The sequence below is a fragment of the Myotis brandtii genome, unplaced genomic scaffold (assembly GCF_000412655.1).
Source record: "Myotis brandtii unplaced genomic scaffold, ASM41265v1 scaffold303, whole genome shotgun sequence".
In the NCBI taxonomy this organism is placed as follows: Eukaryota; Metazoa; Chordata; class Mammalia; order Chiroptera; family Vespertilionidae; genus Myotis; species Myotis brandtii.
The window spans coordinates 387,666-404,755 of record NW_005361573.1 but is presented as its reverse complement, the minus strand read 5'-3'; the positions used below and the strand labels follow the sequence as shown (position 1 = coordinate 404,755).

The 17,090-nt window shown below is 50.6% G+C and overlaps 1 protein-coding gene across 1 annotated transcript in view; it reads right to left on the bottom strand.

Moving 5' to 3' along the window:
• Positions 1–1,741: 1,741 nt before the first annotated feature.
• SVOP (SV2 related protein) overlaps positions 1,742–17,090 on the bottom strand; it is a 37,082-nt gene continuing 21,733 nt past the window's right edge. Inside the window, exons 9-16 of the mRNA XM_005869795.2 lie at positions 16,414–16,542; positions 14,613–14,686; positions 12,750–12,826; positions 9,775–9,882; positions 6,923–7,034; positions 5,502–5,583; positions 4,837–4,926; positions 1,742–3,282 (exon numbers count right to left, since the gene is read on the bottom strand). Coding sequence (XP_005869857.1) covers positions 3,076–3,282; positions 4,837–4,926; positions 5,502–5,583; positions 6,923–7,034; positions 9,775–9,882; positions 12,750–12,826; positions 14,613–14,686; positions 16,414–16,542 — 879 coding nt within the window. The 3' untranslated portion in view covers positions 1,742–3,075. The remainder of the gene's footprint in view (positions 3,283–4,836; positions 4,927–5,501; positions 5,584–6,922; positions 7,035–9,774; positions 9,883–12,749; positions 12,827–14,612; positions 14,687–16,413; positions 16,543–17,090) is intronic.

Below are 17,090 nucleotides of genomic sequence, written 5' to 3'. Positions count from 1 at the left end.
TAGGGAAGAATTCATGCTGGGATGGGCATGGGCCCCAGGTCTGATCAATGCGAAGCAACGGTAAAAGGTCTGCTGAAGGGCTTCCTTTTTAACCAAAAGCAACAGACCCGTTTGAAGGAAAACCTTCCGTGACTGCTCCTTCCCCGTTCTATTCCTCCTGTGAAAATGCTAGTAAATACGATGCCCGGCCCTGCGGGAGTCCCCCTGTGACCATGAGGTTTCAGACGGCCCACATGCAGACGAGAGCAGGAAAGAACGGCAAAAAGGAGTTGGGTCTTTGATGACACGGTTGAGCTGCTGGGCCCTTCCTAGAACTGCCTGCCTCTGGGCTTGCTGTTGAATGAACAATGACTATTTTAATGGTTGAAGCTACCACTGACTGGTTTGACTGCTGCTTGCAGCTCAAGGTCGCCAGTCCTTTGATGCCTGTTAGTAGTAACTGAGGGAGACTCTTCAACTCATCCTTCAAGGCTCTCTGGTGCTTAATATTTACTTAAAGACCGTCCGTATTCGCATCAAAGTCCATCCCTAAGAGAGTCTTCCATGCCATTGCCAACACCGCCAGGGGCGTTGATGTGTTCCTGAGAATATTTGAAGGAAGGGGAAGAAATTACGCAACCCCAGCTACACTGAACATCCTTTGCCATTTTCTGAAATCTTTCCTAACGCAGACGAATGGATGACATTTCCATTCATGGAAACAGGAGCTTTCGGATGGTTCAAAATTAGATGCAAATGTCTTCAGCGAGAGGCTTGGGCAACTTTTGTGGCAGCTTGTGTGTCCTTCAGTAATATTGATTTTTTTTTTTTTTGAAAGGGCAAGCGATTTAGAAGGCAAAGAATTTTTTCACTTGCATTTTCTCGAGAAGAGAAAGCTCTCAATCGCCGGCCTCTCTGCTCCAGCCCCTGGAGAACGTTTCTGCCCACCAAGTACTCCTTCCCCCGCCCCGCACCAGTCCCCCACCCCTCCGGGTTATTTGAGGGTACAGGGAGTGGACATGCTCATCCGGCAGTGTCTGGCCAGCTGGAAGGCAAAAAGGACAAGCGAAGGTTCTGCGTTACCCAGGAGAGCTCGGCAGACCAGAAGTAATTAGAGCTATAGCCACTCGGGGTTCAAGGGCACCCCCCGCCCCCCCAGTGCCAGGGAGCAGAAGATCTGCCAAGCTGCCTCCTCCCCGACTGATTGCCTGGGCCGAGGGGGCAGCAGCCCCTATTCCAGGGACACTCGATTGTTTGTAGTTGACCTAGGACTTGAGCCTGAAGAAGATGCCCACTGTGACCTCCACGCCGTTAGGAGGAAGTGTTGCCTCCCACAGACCCAAAGTCATGATATTGGCAGCCAACTGTACGGCGTTTCCCCCTTATGGGAAAGACGATCCTATCAGAGCAAAGGGAAGCGTTGAGATGACCCTGGCTGGACAGAGTGGGCAAGGCCATTAGGGTGAACGGTCACTAGGACATTATGACAAACAGACAAACTTCGTCCCTTGCAATGTCCATCACCAACATGTTTTTGTTTTGTTTTTTATCCTCAGCCAAGGATACTTTTCCATTGATCTACAGAGAGAGCGGGGGAAGCGGAGGGAGAGAGAGAGAGACATCGACTGGTTGCCTCCTGCATGCGCCCCCCAACCCAGGGCCGGGGATCAAGCCTGCAACCGAGGTACGTGTCCTTGACCGGAATCGAACCCAGGACCCTTCAGTCCACAGGCTGACACTCTATCCACTGAGCCAAACCGGCTAGGGCCAACGTGTTTTAATAAGAGATGAACATACACATTTGGCTTCCTCGCAATGTTGACTTCAAGCAGACATCTCCAAGCAGAGGGCCACGCTTCTCTGGCCTTTGTTGGGACCCAGCAGCTTCCTCCCTCCTTTCCTAGGTTCCCTGCCTTCCTGGTGGGCAGGAGGCTCCCGTAACCCAAATCCAGGAGGTGGGTGTCAGCCCTTCCTTCCAAGGCCAACCCCGAACCCAAACGACCTTCCTCGTCTTCCTTTGAAAATGTACACGTTTCACACATCCGGGTCCCCCCGTTCCTCCCCAGCTCATGGCACCCCTGCCGTGGGTCCATTGCTGGAATCCCAAGAGCTGCCTCTGTGTAGAGACCGAGCCAACCCTTGAGAGCAAGGGCGGCAGAGAAACCAGGGGGAAGGACTCCTGGCCCCTGGGCCCCAAGGGGAGGGGGCGGTTGGTGTAGCATCATTTGTTTTTCTCCGCCCACCCAAGCTCCAAGTCCAAAGTGCTGAGACCTGAGTGAACTGTCCTCTTCCCCCAAGAGTCCCCAATCCGCCTGACCGAGGAAGGGGCCGGAATAGAAGCCCCGACGGGGCCTCCGCTGCTTCCGAACGGGAGGGCCCTGTTTTGGCTTTGGGCTTGGTTCTCGCCTCCCTGTGGGCCCAGTCCCCAGTGCCTAGGGTAACAGCTTTCTGGGATTGTCGTCTGGTGCAAGCCCAGCTGTCCCCATGGACACATTGGGATCCCCTGGAACCAGGGGCAGCAACTCCCGAGGGGGCCAGGTGGGGTACGTGGCTCAAGGTCAAATGCACGTCCATCGGCCAGAGTCAGGCCCTGCCTGGGGAGGCAAACCGAGAGGCCCCTTTCCGAGGGAGCGTTTCTCCAACCCAAGAAAAAGCTGCGCAGGCCACATCCGAGTCACCTGCGATTTCAAAGAAGAAAGCCGGGGGCCTGGGGTGTAGGAGAAACCTACTGACCAGGTCTGGTTGGTGCCTGGGCCTGGACTGTGTCTATGGAGACCTTTGGGTTGTTGCTCAGCACGGGTGTGGCCGGCTAACTCTGGATGGTGTCTGGCTGGCTACCAGGGTCACCGGTGTGGCAGTTTTCCCATGCAGATCCACAGGTGATTAACAAGCCTCCCCCCACACATCCAGAACCTCCCCCCGGAGCAAATGCCTCCCCATCCGTGGGTGGGTCTCAATGAACAGGAGCCACCGGGGTCCAGGTTGTGCTCTTGGGTGAGTTCTTGGTGTCGGCAGTGACGGTCGGTGCCCCAGACGGGCTCCACCAGCTCCCCGCGCTCCACGGCCTCAAAGACCAGCTCAGCCCCCCAGAGGTCACTATTCCTGAGAGCCCGAGTTCGACCTGGCGACGCCTGAGCCGTGCGTCCCTCGGCCCACCATCTCCTGGCCCCACTCCCGGTGGCTGGATTCCTGCAGCCCGCGGCCTTTGGTCTCGATGGGCAAAAAGCAGGAGGCCAATGCAGCCAGGAGGCAGCAGCCACTGTAAACCGCCAGAGACAGGTACACGGAGGATTCCAACATCACCTGGGGGCGGGTGGGGTGGGGGACAGTGGGGAGAAGATATGTGTCCGTGAGAGCATCCTTTCTGAATGACCACCAACCGTTCAGACGATACTGATAACGCCAGGCCCTCTTGTAAGCACTGTGTTGATTGGCCCCTTTAGTCCTCACGACAGCTCCATGAGGTTAGGTTCCTTGTCCCCATTTTACAGAGGGAAAAACTGAGGCTCAGAGAGGGTTAAGTATCATACCCAGGTTCATAGAGATACGAAGGATGGGCTTGGGATTTGAACCCAGACCCCACCAGGCCCAAGCATCTGTATTCCTTATATGAACACTCTCTCTCTCAGAGCAGTGCCTCTGCTGACTCCCTAGCTCAATGACACCAGGAAAATCACAGCAGGGCTGCACCTCATTTCCTCCATTTGGCAAATGGGCACAAGGGCAGTGTCCGCCTCCTAATGAGAAGATACCGTAGCAGCACTTGGCACCGGGCGGGCGCATGGCAGGCTCTCAACCAGTATTAGTTAGCAGCGACATACAATGGCCAAACACAGCAGCGCAGAACCGAACTGCTTGGCTCAAGCCCGTGTTGGAATTCCAGGTGCGTGAAATACCCAGAATAGATAAGTCCGCACAGACAGAACGCAGTGTGGTGGTTGCCAGGGGCTGCAGGGAGAGGGGGGTGGGAAGGGACTGCTTCATGGGTACAGAGTTTTTGGGGTGATAAAAATGTTTTGGAACTAACTAGGGCTGATGGTTGCACAACGTTAGGAATGTGCTTAATGGCACTGAATTGTTGGTTTAAAATGGCTCCTTTTTGTGTGATACAACTTTTGTCTCAATTTTAAAAAGTGACAAAAAGAGGGAGAAAGTAAATTAGATATGTAAAAAGTAAAAATATTTCAAAATAAGATCCCTAGCTGGTTTGGCTCAGTGGATAGAACGTCAGCCTGCAGACTGAAGGATCCCGGCTCGATCCCCAGTGTGGGGCGTGCAGGAGGCAGCTGATCAATGATTCTCTCTCATCATTGATGTTTCTATCTCTCTTTTTCCCTCTCTCTTCCTCTCTGAAATCAATAAAAAATATTTTTTTAAAATCCCTAAAAATGGGTTGAAATGCTTCAAGATACACAGCGGGTTGCAAAATTCTACAATGACATCTAATGATCCAACTCAGAAGCCAGAGGCAGGGACATTTGTTTCCCACAAATCATGCTGGCCAACTTGTTCCCATCCAAATTATGTTTAGCCAAATCATATGACACCCCCGGGGTCTTCTGCGTGGGAAAGACCTGGGTTTGATCCCCAGCTTCCCTACTTCCCAGCTGTGTGACCTTGGGCAAGTCCCTTGACCCTTCTGAGTTTGAGTTTTCCCATCTGCAAGCCGTATTTCTTTCCTCATAAGATGGTGATAAAATACAATAATATTATTGTATTTTATACAATAAATTATTGTTAGGGTGAAATACAATAATACACACGGAGGGCTCCACAGAAGGCTCAGCATATGATAACTGCCTGCCACGCGCTGGCTTTGGGCACACCCACCCCCTCTGTACTTGGGGGGACACCTACCTGAGCAATGAACGGAGTGATGAGAGCACCCACTCTTGCCATGCCACTGCAGGTGCCCAGGCCCAGCGCTCGCGTCGCCGTGGGGTAGACCTGAAACACAGCCACCAGATGTGGCCTTGAGGAAATGCAGGCCCCTCCTGCCGCCCCAGCTCAGGGATGATGGCACTGACCCCCAAGGGTGGGCCTGCAGTTAGGGCGAATCCCTCAGGTGTTGGTGACCCCACTAAGGGGTGGGATCCTGGGGTAAAGACTCTTACCCCAAAGGAGATAGGAAATTCAACTGAGAAAGAAGGCGAGAGGCTGAGCTGTGGGTGGGAACCCAGGAAGGAGGTCTTCCTGCCCCCTTGGTGGTCGCCAAAGACTCCACCAGGAACTCCGCTCAGGGTCCAGGGACTGTCCTACCTGCCACTTTCCACTAGTTGACCTTGAAGCACTCACTGGTCATGGACGTTAATGGCATTTCATACAGAGAGAGACTGAGATGCTTACAGGGCGTCTCAGTTCATCCCCAGGAGTGGCCACGTGCCCAGGCTCCATGGGGGCGGGGAGGGGGCGGTCCTGTGCCCTGTAGGATGTTTAACAGCATCCCTGGCCTCCACCCACTAGATGTGATCACATTTCTGTACCCCCCTCACTGCCCACCTGCTCCCAGACACCCCTCCTACCTCAGGTGTGTAAACATAGGCCGCTTGGAAGCCTCCAGAAATAAACGCTCTTGCAACGAAGAGTAACAGAGTGAGCATCGTTCTAGGAGGAGAAAAACAAAACAAAACAAAAAAAGTCGAGCAGGTATTTTTTTCTGTCAGCTTGTTTCAGCAAAGTCGTATCTGCCCAGGCAGAATTTACACCCCAGAAATGGGCAAAGCCCACCTCCACCCAACATAATTGATGCAGGCACGCGGGCACTCACATCCCAGTGCCCTCCCTAAGGCCTGCTTTTTAAAGGTTTCTCCTTCTCCAAAGCACCAGGCTGAGAGATAGAAACATCTGTGCGCCCAGGTTGGGGAGAAGTGATATAAATAATCAGAAGTCCAGAAAGGACCCGGTGTGGCAGGTATTGAGCCAGGAACCAACTGAGCCAAGGAAAGTCAACTTCTGTTCAGTATTTTTAGGAGAATCCTGATCCCCAACCTTCTGTTCTATTGTTCCCATAAACATCTCAGAATATCAGCATTGCATGCTCTAAGCCAGTGGTTCTCAACCTGTGAGTCGCAACCCCTTTGGCGGTCGAACGACCCTTTCACAGGGGTCGCAAGACCATCCTGCATATCAGATATTTACATTACGATTCATAACAGTAGCAACATGACAGTTATGAAGTAGCAACGAAAATAATTTTATGGTTGGGTCACAACATGAGGAACTGTATTTAAAGGGCCAGAAGGTTGAGAACCACTGCTCTAAGCTGTATCTTCAGACCTTCCCCATATTCCTCACCAGGCTTTGTCTGGGGCCTCTCACAGGTCAAAAGAGGCACAGGCCACTTCCACATTTTGAGCCGAAAAGGGATTATAACACAGGGCCAATTTAAAATATTTCCATGGGACAAATGAACAGCTTAAACCCATACATAAATCCAACAGCTATATGCATGATTTTACTGGGAGATAATAACAAAGGTCTAAATGTGATGGCATTGCCCTGACTGGTTTGGCTCAGTGGATAGAGCGTCGGCCTGCGGACTGAAGGGTCCCAGGTTCGATTCTGGTCAAGGGCATGTACCTTGGGGGGCGTACCAGTAGGGGGCGTGCAGGAGGCAGCTGATCGATGTTTCTCTCTCATTGATGTTTCTAACTCTCTATCCCTCTCCCTTCCTCTCTGTAAAAAATCAATAAGATATATTTTTAAAAATGTGATGGCATTGGAGGAGAACCTGGACCAAACCCCCACCGGGGGCCCCAACTTTGAGCCCGATCTTTTGGTCAGTTTTCAGGCAGCCAAGAGCCTCAGCGCTAGGGAGGGGCTGGAGGGAATCCCTCTGATGACCCCCAGCGGGTGCAATCTACGGCCCACAGGCCCAAAGAGCCACTGCCCAGGACCTGAGACATCAGCCTGCTGGCCAGAGAGAGCTGGTGTCACCACCCACCTGCCGACACAGATAAACAGCAGGAGGCTGCACAGAGAGAAGACGACAAAGCACAGCGCCATGGTCTTCTTGCGGCCCAGGCGGTCAATGATCCACAGAGTCACCAGGACACCTGGAAGGGAGCAGGGCACCATGGCAGGCAGCTCCTGACGTGGCTCCCAGGGACCCCCACCTCCTGGCAGTCACACCCTGTGCAATGGCCTTGAGAGGGGGCCAACCTAGTGACTCACTTCTAATGACGAGAATACAGCACAAGTGATGGAATGTCACTTCTGAAATGAGGTTATAAAAGGCTGTGACTGCCCGGCCAGCACGGCTCAGTGGTTGAGCATCAACCTATAAACCAGGAGGCCATGGTTCGATTCCCAGTCAGGGCACACTCCTGGGTTGCAGGCTCAATCCCCAGTGTGGGGCGTGCAGGAGGCAGCCGATCGATGATTCTCATCAATTGATGTTTCTATCTCTCTCTCCCTCTCCCTTCCTCTCTGAAATCAATAAAACAATATATCTATATATAAAGCCTAAGAAGCGACCGTTACTACCAGACAACTGACCGACTGGCTGGTAGCTAGCACTCACCACCAGGGGGCAGACGCTCAATGCAGGAGCTGCCCCCTGGTGGTCAGTGCACTCCCACAGCCAACCTCCTGCAGCTGGCCAACCTCCCGTGGTCCCTCCCCCCAGCCGGCCTTAATCAGCCCCAATCACTGGCCAGGTCGAGGGACTTCACCCGTGCACAAATTCGTGCACCAGTCCTCTAGTTTTTTTATAAAGGCTGTGACTTTGTGGGGGGTCGGGGGGGGGGCATTCTCTCTCTCCCTGGCTCTTCTCATGTGCTTGCCTTGTTGGCCACCTGGAAAGGAACTGAAGGTGACCTCTGGCCAACAGCCAATGAGGAACTTGAGGCCCTCAGCCCCACAACCCTGGAGGAACCGAATCCTGCCAACAACCGCGTGAGTGAGCGTGAGAGCAGATCCTGCCCCACATGAGCTTTCAGTCATTGGCTGAAGGCTGTTCCCCGGCGTTAATTCCCTGGCACTTCCGGCCACTTTGCTTGCTTTTTGGCTTTCCATTCCTCCTGAGACAGCCCTGGGGCACAGAGATGCAGATCCTGGCAGCAGCAAGTTGCAGGATCAGTTTCTGCGACACCTCTTCAGTCTCACTGCCTCCAGCTGTAAAAAGGGAAGAACTAGCCCTAGCCAGTGTGGCTCAGTTGGTTGGAGCGTTGTCCCAAACATCAAAAGGTGGTGGGTTCAATTCCTGGCCAGGGCACATATCCAGGTAGTGGATTGGATTCCCCAGTTGGGGTGCATGCAGGAGGCAACTGATTGATGTTTCCTCTCTCTCACATGGATGTTTCTCTCTCCCTTCCTCTCTCTCTCTCATCAATAAAAACATTGAAATGCTATAAAAAATAAACATCTATAAAAATATTTTTTAAAAAGGGAATAACTATACAACTTCAGATTGTATAGTTAAATGAGATTAAATTAGATTTAATGATTAAATGAGAACTTATCTGTGAAACATTTAGCACCGTGCCTGAAATACAGTAAGCGCTCAATAAATATGACGTATTACTATCATTATAATCATTGCTATTCCTTCTGAAGGAAAGAGATAGATCACCATTGCTATATGGGCAGGTTTGGATTTTTTGACATCCCCCTGGTCCTTTCCAGTGTGACTGGTGTTGGCGGACAATTCTCTGTTGGTCTCTCATATTTCTCTACATCTTTCGAGCAGAGAGAGGTACTAGCTGCCCTTTCGTTCCAGGCTATCATTTCAAGGCTGTTTGTATAGAAACAGCCTTGAAAGATAAAAATATAGTCTCCTTCTCAAGTGAAGGGCATGTTTGTTTACTGTTCAATATAATAAAGGTGATGTCTCGCTCTCTGGGACGCAGGCTGGGCAGGTTGCTGGCAGCCTATTATAAAAGACTAGAGGCCCGGTGCACAGATTTGTGCACTGGTAGGGTCCCTTGGCCTGGCCTGTGCCCTCTCGCAATCCTGGACCCCTTGGGGGATGTCGGATAGCCAGTTTCAGCCCGATCCCTGCAGGCCTGATCCAGACAGCAGGGAGCCCAATCCTGTGCGTTGAGCGTCTGTCCCCTGGTGGTCAATGCCTCATAGCGACTGGTCGACCCGTTGTTAGGTTGCTTTCAGCCCGATCCCTGCAGGCCCGATCCAGACAGGAGAGAGTCCGATCCCCACAGGCCCAATCCAGACAACAGGGAGCCAATCCTGTGTGTTCAGCATCTGTCCCCTGGTGGTCAATGCCTCATAGCGACTAGTTGACCTGTTATTAGGTTCCTTAGGCTTTTATATATATAGATATAGATTCCCGAATTCCTCAGCTGTGGGCAGATCCACTGCACTGTAGTATCTCCCTGGCCCCTTCTTCATCATCCCCCTGGGACTTGGGGCAGGAGGACCTGACATTAATATACTGCTCGTGCTGTTTGCTGTGCTCAGGAGCCGTTTGTCTCTGACCCAGGAGTTTCGTGTCTCCTGCCAGCATGCACGAAACTGGGCAGCTTAAACTCGTTAGCCTTCGCGTGGAGTGAAATCTCAGCCCCTTCACAGTTCTTGACAATGTGTAGCTCAGGGTGGAAAAAACAATCCCAGCTCCCCCGGAAATGGGATTTGCTTCCAGGTGGCACCAGGAATGTGGCACTACCTGGGAATCCAACGGAAATGCATCGTACTAATTGGACTAATTGGACTGTTTTAACCATAAAAATCTCATCAGCTTTGCCAAAAGAGGGGAAAAAAAAAAAAAGGCTGTGGCACTGGACAGCCGCCACCTTCTCAGGCTTCCTTGCCCGGCCCCACCTCCCACGCGTCCCTCACCTGGGAACTCGGACAGGGTGGTCCACAGCAGGTCCATGTAGTCCTCCTCACTCAGGTACTCGCAGGCCAGGCTGCACTTGGCCTCTACTGCCTTCTTACTGCTGGAAACTGGGAGGTGGGCGGCAGAGGGAGAGGATGAGCCATGTGCAGAGCCTTGAGCCACACTCTCCTGCTCCCCAGACCTCCTTCTCTGCAGACTATGATTTGGCTGGTGTGCCGTGAAAAGCACCCAGCCAGGCTCAGGAATCAGACAGCCTCAGGTCTGAATCCCGATCAGCATTCTAGAGCTTCATCTCTCTGAGTATTCGTTTCCTCAAAAAGCTGGGACAGCCCGGCTGGCATGGCTCAAGTGGTTGAGCATTGACCTATGAACCAATAGGTCACAGGTTTGATTCCCGGTCAGGGCACATGCCCGGGTTGTGGGCTCGATCCCCAGTGGGGGGTGTGCAGGAGGCAGCGGATCAATGATTCTCTCTTATCATTGATGTTTCTATCTCTCTCTCCCTCTCCCTTCCACTCTGCAGTCAATAAAAATATATTTTTTAAAATTGGGGCTAATAAAATCACTGGGCAAGATGGTCGAGAGAATGAAAGCAAGGTGTGCATAAGAATGTGCTCAGACACTTCTTTAAAGTTTTTCCTGTAACACACCGACCACTTCCCAGCACACTATATAATTTCCTTCCTTATTTCGCTATTCTCTCTTTCTCTCTTTGTCCTCTATCTACACCAAAATGCAAGCTCACAGGCCAGGAGATTTGTCTTTTGTGTTCACTGATATATCCTAACACCTGGACCATACCTAGCAGGTACGAAGAAAATACTGAGTGAATGACTTGCCCAGGGTCCCACAGCTACTTGGCGCCAGCACTTGGGCTCCCTGGTTTCTGGCTGTGAACTTGTTCCACAGAATTTCTTTCCCACCAGGTATAAGAGAGAGAGCTTTTTAATGAGGTTGGGGATGACCAGCTGGGGGCCGAATCTGAGCTCCTGCCTGTTTCTGCCTGGTCCACGGGGTAAGAGTAGTTTTTACATTTTAAAAATTATTAAATTTTAAAACTAAACACAGAGCCCGGCCGGCCGGCCGGCGTGGCCCAGCAACCAGGAGGTCACAGTTCGATTCCAGATCAGGGCACGTGCCCGGGTTGTGGACTTGATCCCCAGTAAAGGGCGTAGAAGCAGCCAATCAATGATTCTCAACGGGCACGTGCCCGGGTTGTGGGCTTGATCCCCAGTAGAGGGCGTAGAAGTGGCAGCCAATCAATGATTCTCATCCCTGATGTTTCTACCTCTCTTTCTCTCACATCCTTTCTGAAATCAAAAATATGTTAATTCTACCTCTCTTTCTCTCACATCCTTTCTGAAATCAATAAAAATATGTTAATAAAAAAGAGAGAAAGAGAGAGAGAGAGAGAGAGAGAGAAGAACACTTCGTGGCATAAAAATGACATGAAATTCAAATCTGTGCTCACAAATAAGGTTTTCTCGGACCACAAGCCATGCCTGTTGTTACACATTGCCCGTAGCTGCTTCATGGCCACAGTGTTCGAGCCACCCGGTCACCACGCCTACAGCGTTCACTGTCTGGCCCTTCATAGAAAGAGCTGCCAACCCCTGCTTTGTAACCTTCCACCGGGCCCTCTGCTTGGCTGAAGCAGGTCCACTGTGAGGGGCATGCAATTACGCTCCATCAACCCCAAACTCCAAACCTACAACCAAGCTGCTTCCTCAGAGCAGTTAATTTAGACGCCCACACCCCCCAGTGAGATGTGACTCCGCCATCTCACTAAATCCTTAACCCAACAAACAAAACCATTAGCTACGATGAAAGCGGCTTAACACAGAAAAAGATAATTGGGCAAATCCTGCAGACACGCGAGAACCTGACCCCTTTATCCCCCACCCTGGGTTCAGTGCTAGGAAGTTAGTATCATCTTAAGGACAGAACGATTTGAAAGCCCAGGCACTGGCATCTAGACTTTGCTTTTTATTTGTTTCTTTTGTCCGGTGGTTCCCACCTCCAGCTACACAAGAGAATCGCCTGGGAAGCTTTTATAGCCCACGGCTCCACCCCAGGGATGCCGATGAAATTGGGCTGGGCATTGTTCAACTGGCGCTGGCATTGTTGAAAAGCTCCCCCAAGCGATTCTGTTGTGTGGCCAGGATTGAGCCCCAACCTGGTTCTCAGACTTAATGTGCAGAGTCCTAGCGGTTGAACTCAGTGCTGTACTTCATGGAGCTCGGTAAGATATGACTTTTGCCCGGCCAGCGTGGCTCAGTAGTTGAGCATCAACCTATGAACCAGGAGGTCACGGTTCCATTCCCAGTCAGGACACGTGCCCGAGTTGTGGGCTTGACCCCCGGTGGGGGCCTGCAGGAGGCAGCCAATCCATGATTCTCTCTCATCATTGATGTTTCTCTCTCTCTCTCCCTTGCTCTTCCTCTCTGAAATAAATAAAAAAAAATTTTTTTTTTTAAAAAGAGTGACTCTGCTGTCGTGTAACTTCTATAACGACAGGACTGTCTAGGTCAGTGATGGCGAACCTATGACATGCGTGTCAGAGGTGACACGCAAACTCATTTTTTTGGTTGATTTTTCTTTGTTAAATGGCATTTAAATATATAAAATAAATATCAAAAATATACGCATTTGTTTTACTATGGTTGCAAATATCAAAACATTTCTATATGTGACACGGCACCAGAGTTAAGTTAGGGTTTTTCAAAATGCTGACACTCCGAGCTCAAAAGGTTCGCCATCACTGGTCTAGGTCTCTGTACAGCATCGTGGAAACCACAGCCCAGATCTTCTAGGCTCAGATTTTGCACAAACTTTCTCCCTGGAGTTTGTGGGGTAAAGTCCGTGGGATGTGTGCAAGGCCGGGCCCTGTGAGGGCAGAACCTGGGGTGGGAGTGTGTGTGTGGCGTGTGCTGGGAGCAGGCGTGGTAAAGGGTGAACGGGCTGCCATACTCACTGCTGCAGACGTCTCCTGCCTGGAAGAGCTCCGTGGTGAGCAGGACTAATCCGTAGTAAGAAAACGCATTGGAAAACCTGCCAGGAGAGAAGCAGGAGCGGTAAAGACATGGGCCTTCCGGGCCTTTCCTGGGCCCTGGAGCGGGAAGATGGCGGGTGCAAACCACAGTGATGTGATAAAGGGGATTAATCCTGTGTCCTTTGAAAGATCAAGAGCTGGACTCTACCACAGACATGCCACCCCCAAGGCTGTTTACTCAACTGGCAATAGGGGGAGGGCTGGGGGGACCAACATTTAGAAGAAAGCACAGCGTTGACACCTGTCAGGGCTTCTGGGTTGAGTTGGTCTGGTCGGTCCACTTGGAGAGGGGAGGAGGGGGCGGAAGCTTTACTAATATACAGAACATACAGAACTGGGCTCCAGCTCTCTCCCGGAATTCCTGAGAGCTAAATCAATACACCAGTCATTTATCAAACAACTGCTGTGTGCCCAGTACAGGGGTGGAGTCTGCAGACTTCACTAGACCCTCAGGTCAGAATGAGGCAGTTCACTAATTCCCGACTGTCCCAGGAACCCGGATACTCAAGTCTGGAGGACCGAACATTCTCATCCAGTACAGTATGTGGGAACCTCATCACAACCAGACGCCACTGATTCATTTCCTTGGACTATAATATGTGCTGGCAAATTTAGTGATTTCTCCAGTGCGCTAAAATTAGCCTCTACTTCATTGCTTCCGTATTCACCTAGTGTCGGCTCAACAGAATTACGTGCTCTCAAAGACAGATACCCTCAACTCTGCACCCCTCCAAACGCCTTTAAAAATCCGACAGACTGGCACACAGCAGGTGTTTCATGAGTGCTTGGTGAGTTGTTTCATCTCTCAGGAAGGCGGGGACAGAGTTCTGTGTATGGAATTCTGTAAATGGAGCCGCGTTCTATATATTATCAAAGTTTTCCCTTCCTCCTCCCTACAATTAGCCACTTTCACTGGCCTCCCCACCCCTGCTAACTAGCACCTCTGTGCAAAGGTGAATAGGAAAGGTGAGAACTGGTTGAAACAGAACGCAAAGCCTGACCCAGGCCCAGCGCCTGCACTGTTGACGTTGTGTACACGGCTGGCTAGAAAGAGAGTTGGAAGAGTAGCTGAAATTTGACTGGTTGTGGAGTTAAAAGCCCCACCCCCACCCCTGTTATTAAGAAAAATAGAATATGATCAGGACTGAAAGTTCTAAGAATGCCCCTGGCAACCAAATCGATGCTTCCCAAACTATGGGGCCTGTGCCACTGGTGGTACCCAAGGCAATATGCGTGGAGCGGGGAACTGATACAGCATCAACATGAAATCTCACTGTGGGAAAAAAAAATCCCTTTTAAATTTCCTTTCAATTCTTTTGATTGTATCTCTGTCTCAAGTGATGAGTTGCTTATGTTAGTGCGTCCTCAGCACCTCCCCTCCCTGTCTGTTTCTCTATCTCTTAAATACAGCCACTCAGGCCTTGGCAAACTATCAACCTGGCAACTTTTCACTGTATTTATCTTTAAGGGCGCCTTCTATCTATGGCCTGAAATTAAGGTGTGTGTGTTTTTTTTTCCTTTAAAGAAGACATATAAAGTTTCCTTTTCAAATGCATTTATCTGAGTAAAAAGTGAGTCAAATGAAAGAAAACAACTGGGAAAATAATAGTACAGGCGCTATCTGGGTGAGACAGAGGCCAGGAAAGTGATGCTCCAACCACTGAATTTTGCAAACGTTCCCCGAGATCAAAAAGTTCTCTGTGCTTTGTGTTCAAACAAACCCACCCCCACTCCCAAAACAGGGCACAGACGAAGGGGATCAAAATGTCAACAAATGGCTCTTACCATATAAACCACAGCAGCAAGGTTGTCCATCTAAAATGGGGCGTGAAAAGGTCCCTCATTTTGCCTCGGTCTTCCTGTTTCAAGACAAAAACATGCAGGTGCGTGGGTACTGGCTGGTGGCCGGAGACTGGTGGACACCCGTGGCTGAGAGGGAGGTTTCTCGTGGGCTGGACACTCGGGCTCCAAGGACCCAGGACTCAAATCTCCAGCCCATTGCAGCCAATTAGGCCCCTCCAGGACCCAGCAATGTCCACAGGCTTCCCTCCGAAGGATTGACACATTCTGAAGCCCCACCCCAAGCTGGAATCCCGGAGCTGGGAAGCAGACCCCTTGGGCTTGGGCCCCCTGACACCTCTTAGGTAATTCCATGGCCCCAGGGAGCAGCAAACCAGCCCAAGGGGTGTCCAACCATATCTCGTCTCACCCCTCAGGTGACAAAAATTAATGTGCCAATCAGTCACCGAAAGCCATTTGCCAAGAGACAGATTAGCTAAATGGCCCAGTTGCCAATGTCATATAATTTGCTAACTTATCAAATCTTTGCCCTATTCTTTTAAAAAATATATTCTATGACTGATTATATTCTTCTTCGATATATTTAATGAACATTCTTTTTCTCAGTAGCAGTTTGAGAAATGCTTACTTAGTTAAACATGCTAAAAGTGAAAATGGGGGAAAAAATTACAGGCCACACGTGGTTTAGTCTCTGAGTATTGCCTTCATGAATAAAAATATCTTGGTAATGTATTCTTCAATGAAAAGACAGCATTCATTAAATATGCTTATCGGATATATTTGAGAATGCATTTATTGACTATATTTAGGAATATTAGGCAGAATATATGATGAATAAATGTATGAATAGGTACATAGAGAAAATATATTCCTATTTACTAAATATATTTAAAAAGAGTAATCCTCAAGACACATTTTGGGTAAATGGATACATTAGCAAGTTAATTCAGGAAAATCTGCTTTTGGAAAATCGGTCTGCCCTTCTCTCCTCTTTTTGCTTGTCTCAGAATTCACCACCTCCTTGGACCTTCCTGGACCATCCTGTTTCTGGAAGTGGATTTGGGTGTGTCCTCTGGCCTGTGTACAGTCTCACCATGCAAAACACCTCCCCTCAAAGTGGGGAAATTTCATCCAGTTCTTTTTGCACAATATAAAAAACAATCAGAAATATTATTTTATTTTGAAAGATAATTTCCTTGTAGGGTCTGAGGGCAGGAACCGCAGCCTTTAATCTGACTGCCTTCTCCCCGCACCTCGCACCTCGCACCCGCCACCCCCCGCGCTCGGTGCGCATGCGCGTGGGAGGTGCCCATACATTCTCACTGGGGTGGATTCCCTGATGGTGTTGCCATCCGCGCGATGCACCATCCATTAAGGGCGCCTTCCAAGTGCAGTTTGGCGCCCTGGACCTAAGCCTATCACGGCACTTTCTAATGTGGTTTTATTGTCCAGCCTTTGGCGATCAATCACATTTGCTAATCAGACGTAATGGGCGCTGAAAGGTGAAACCGAAGCAGGAGTAGTTACGGGATCCATTAGTGGGCACTGCGTGACATTTCTCTAATCGCTGGATAAACTCTCCAGGTGGCACTTTTCAGGGCTTGGCAGTGAAAACACACCGATTGAAGCTGCCAGGTTCACCTTGCAGGATCTGCCCCCCCGCACCCCCACCCACTCCATGGACTCCCGCCATCACACACACACACGCAGGCCCCACCCACGCACAGGTGCACCCCTGCCCGCACAGGGACACACAAGCCACAGGATCGGTGGGCCAGGGACTGACCTGTCTGGAAATGATGAGTTTCCCCAGTGGCATGGGGGCTCCATTTTCTGTCGCGATCCTCTTCAGGGTGGCGATGGCCTTTTCCTGGTTCCCCGACAGCACATCATACCTTGCACTCTCCGGCAGCCACTGTAGGGACAGGAGAGCCACGCGTGGCAGGTTAGGGGGGAACAGAACACTGGGTTCCAGCCTCACACTCATCTGTAGGTAGAGACCTTAAGGGTGGGGGCCCTGGAACCAGAGGACTGACTTCGAAGCCTGGCCCTGCCATGGAGTATGTTGGCTGTGTGACCTCGAGCAATGATCCGACCTCTCTGTGCCTCCATCTCCTCATCCATAAAATGGATAAAGGGCATGATCTCACTGGGGGGTGGGGGGGGTGTAGTTTATGCAAAGCTGAGTGGAGATGGAGAGATCATTTGAGCTTCTGGACCCGGTTTGAGCTGGGTTTCTGTCACTTACAACTTAAGAGTCCCAACTGTTCTAATACAGTTACCTTAAGGGTACATCTTGCAGTGGTGGGACCTGGGTACCCCTCCTCCATCCCCCGCTATCTCCCTAAAGAGCATCCCAGCAGTGTTTGTCTGGAGGGAGCCCAGTACTCCGCACTGAGCCTACCCCAGGCCCTGTTCTTTTGTCTCATGTCTTGATTTTAAAAAAATAATCGAAAAAGGTAG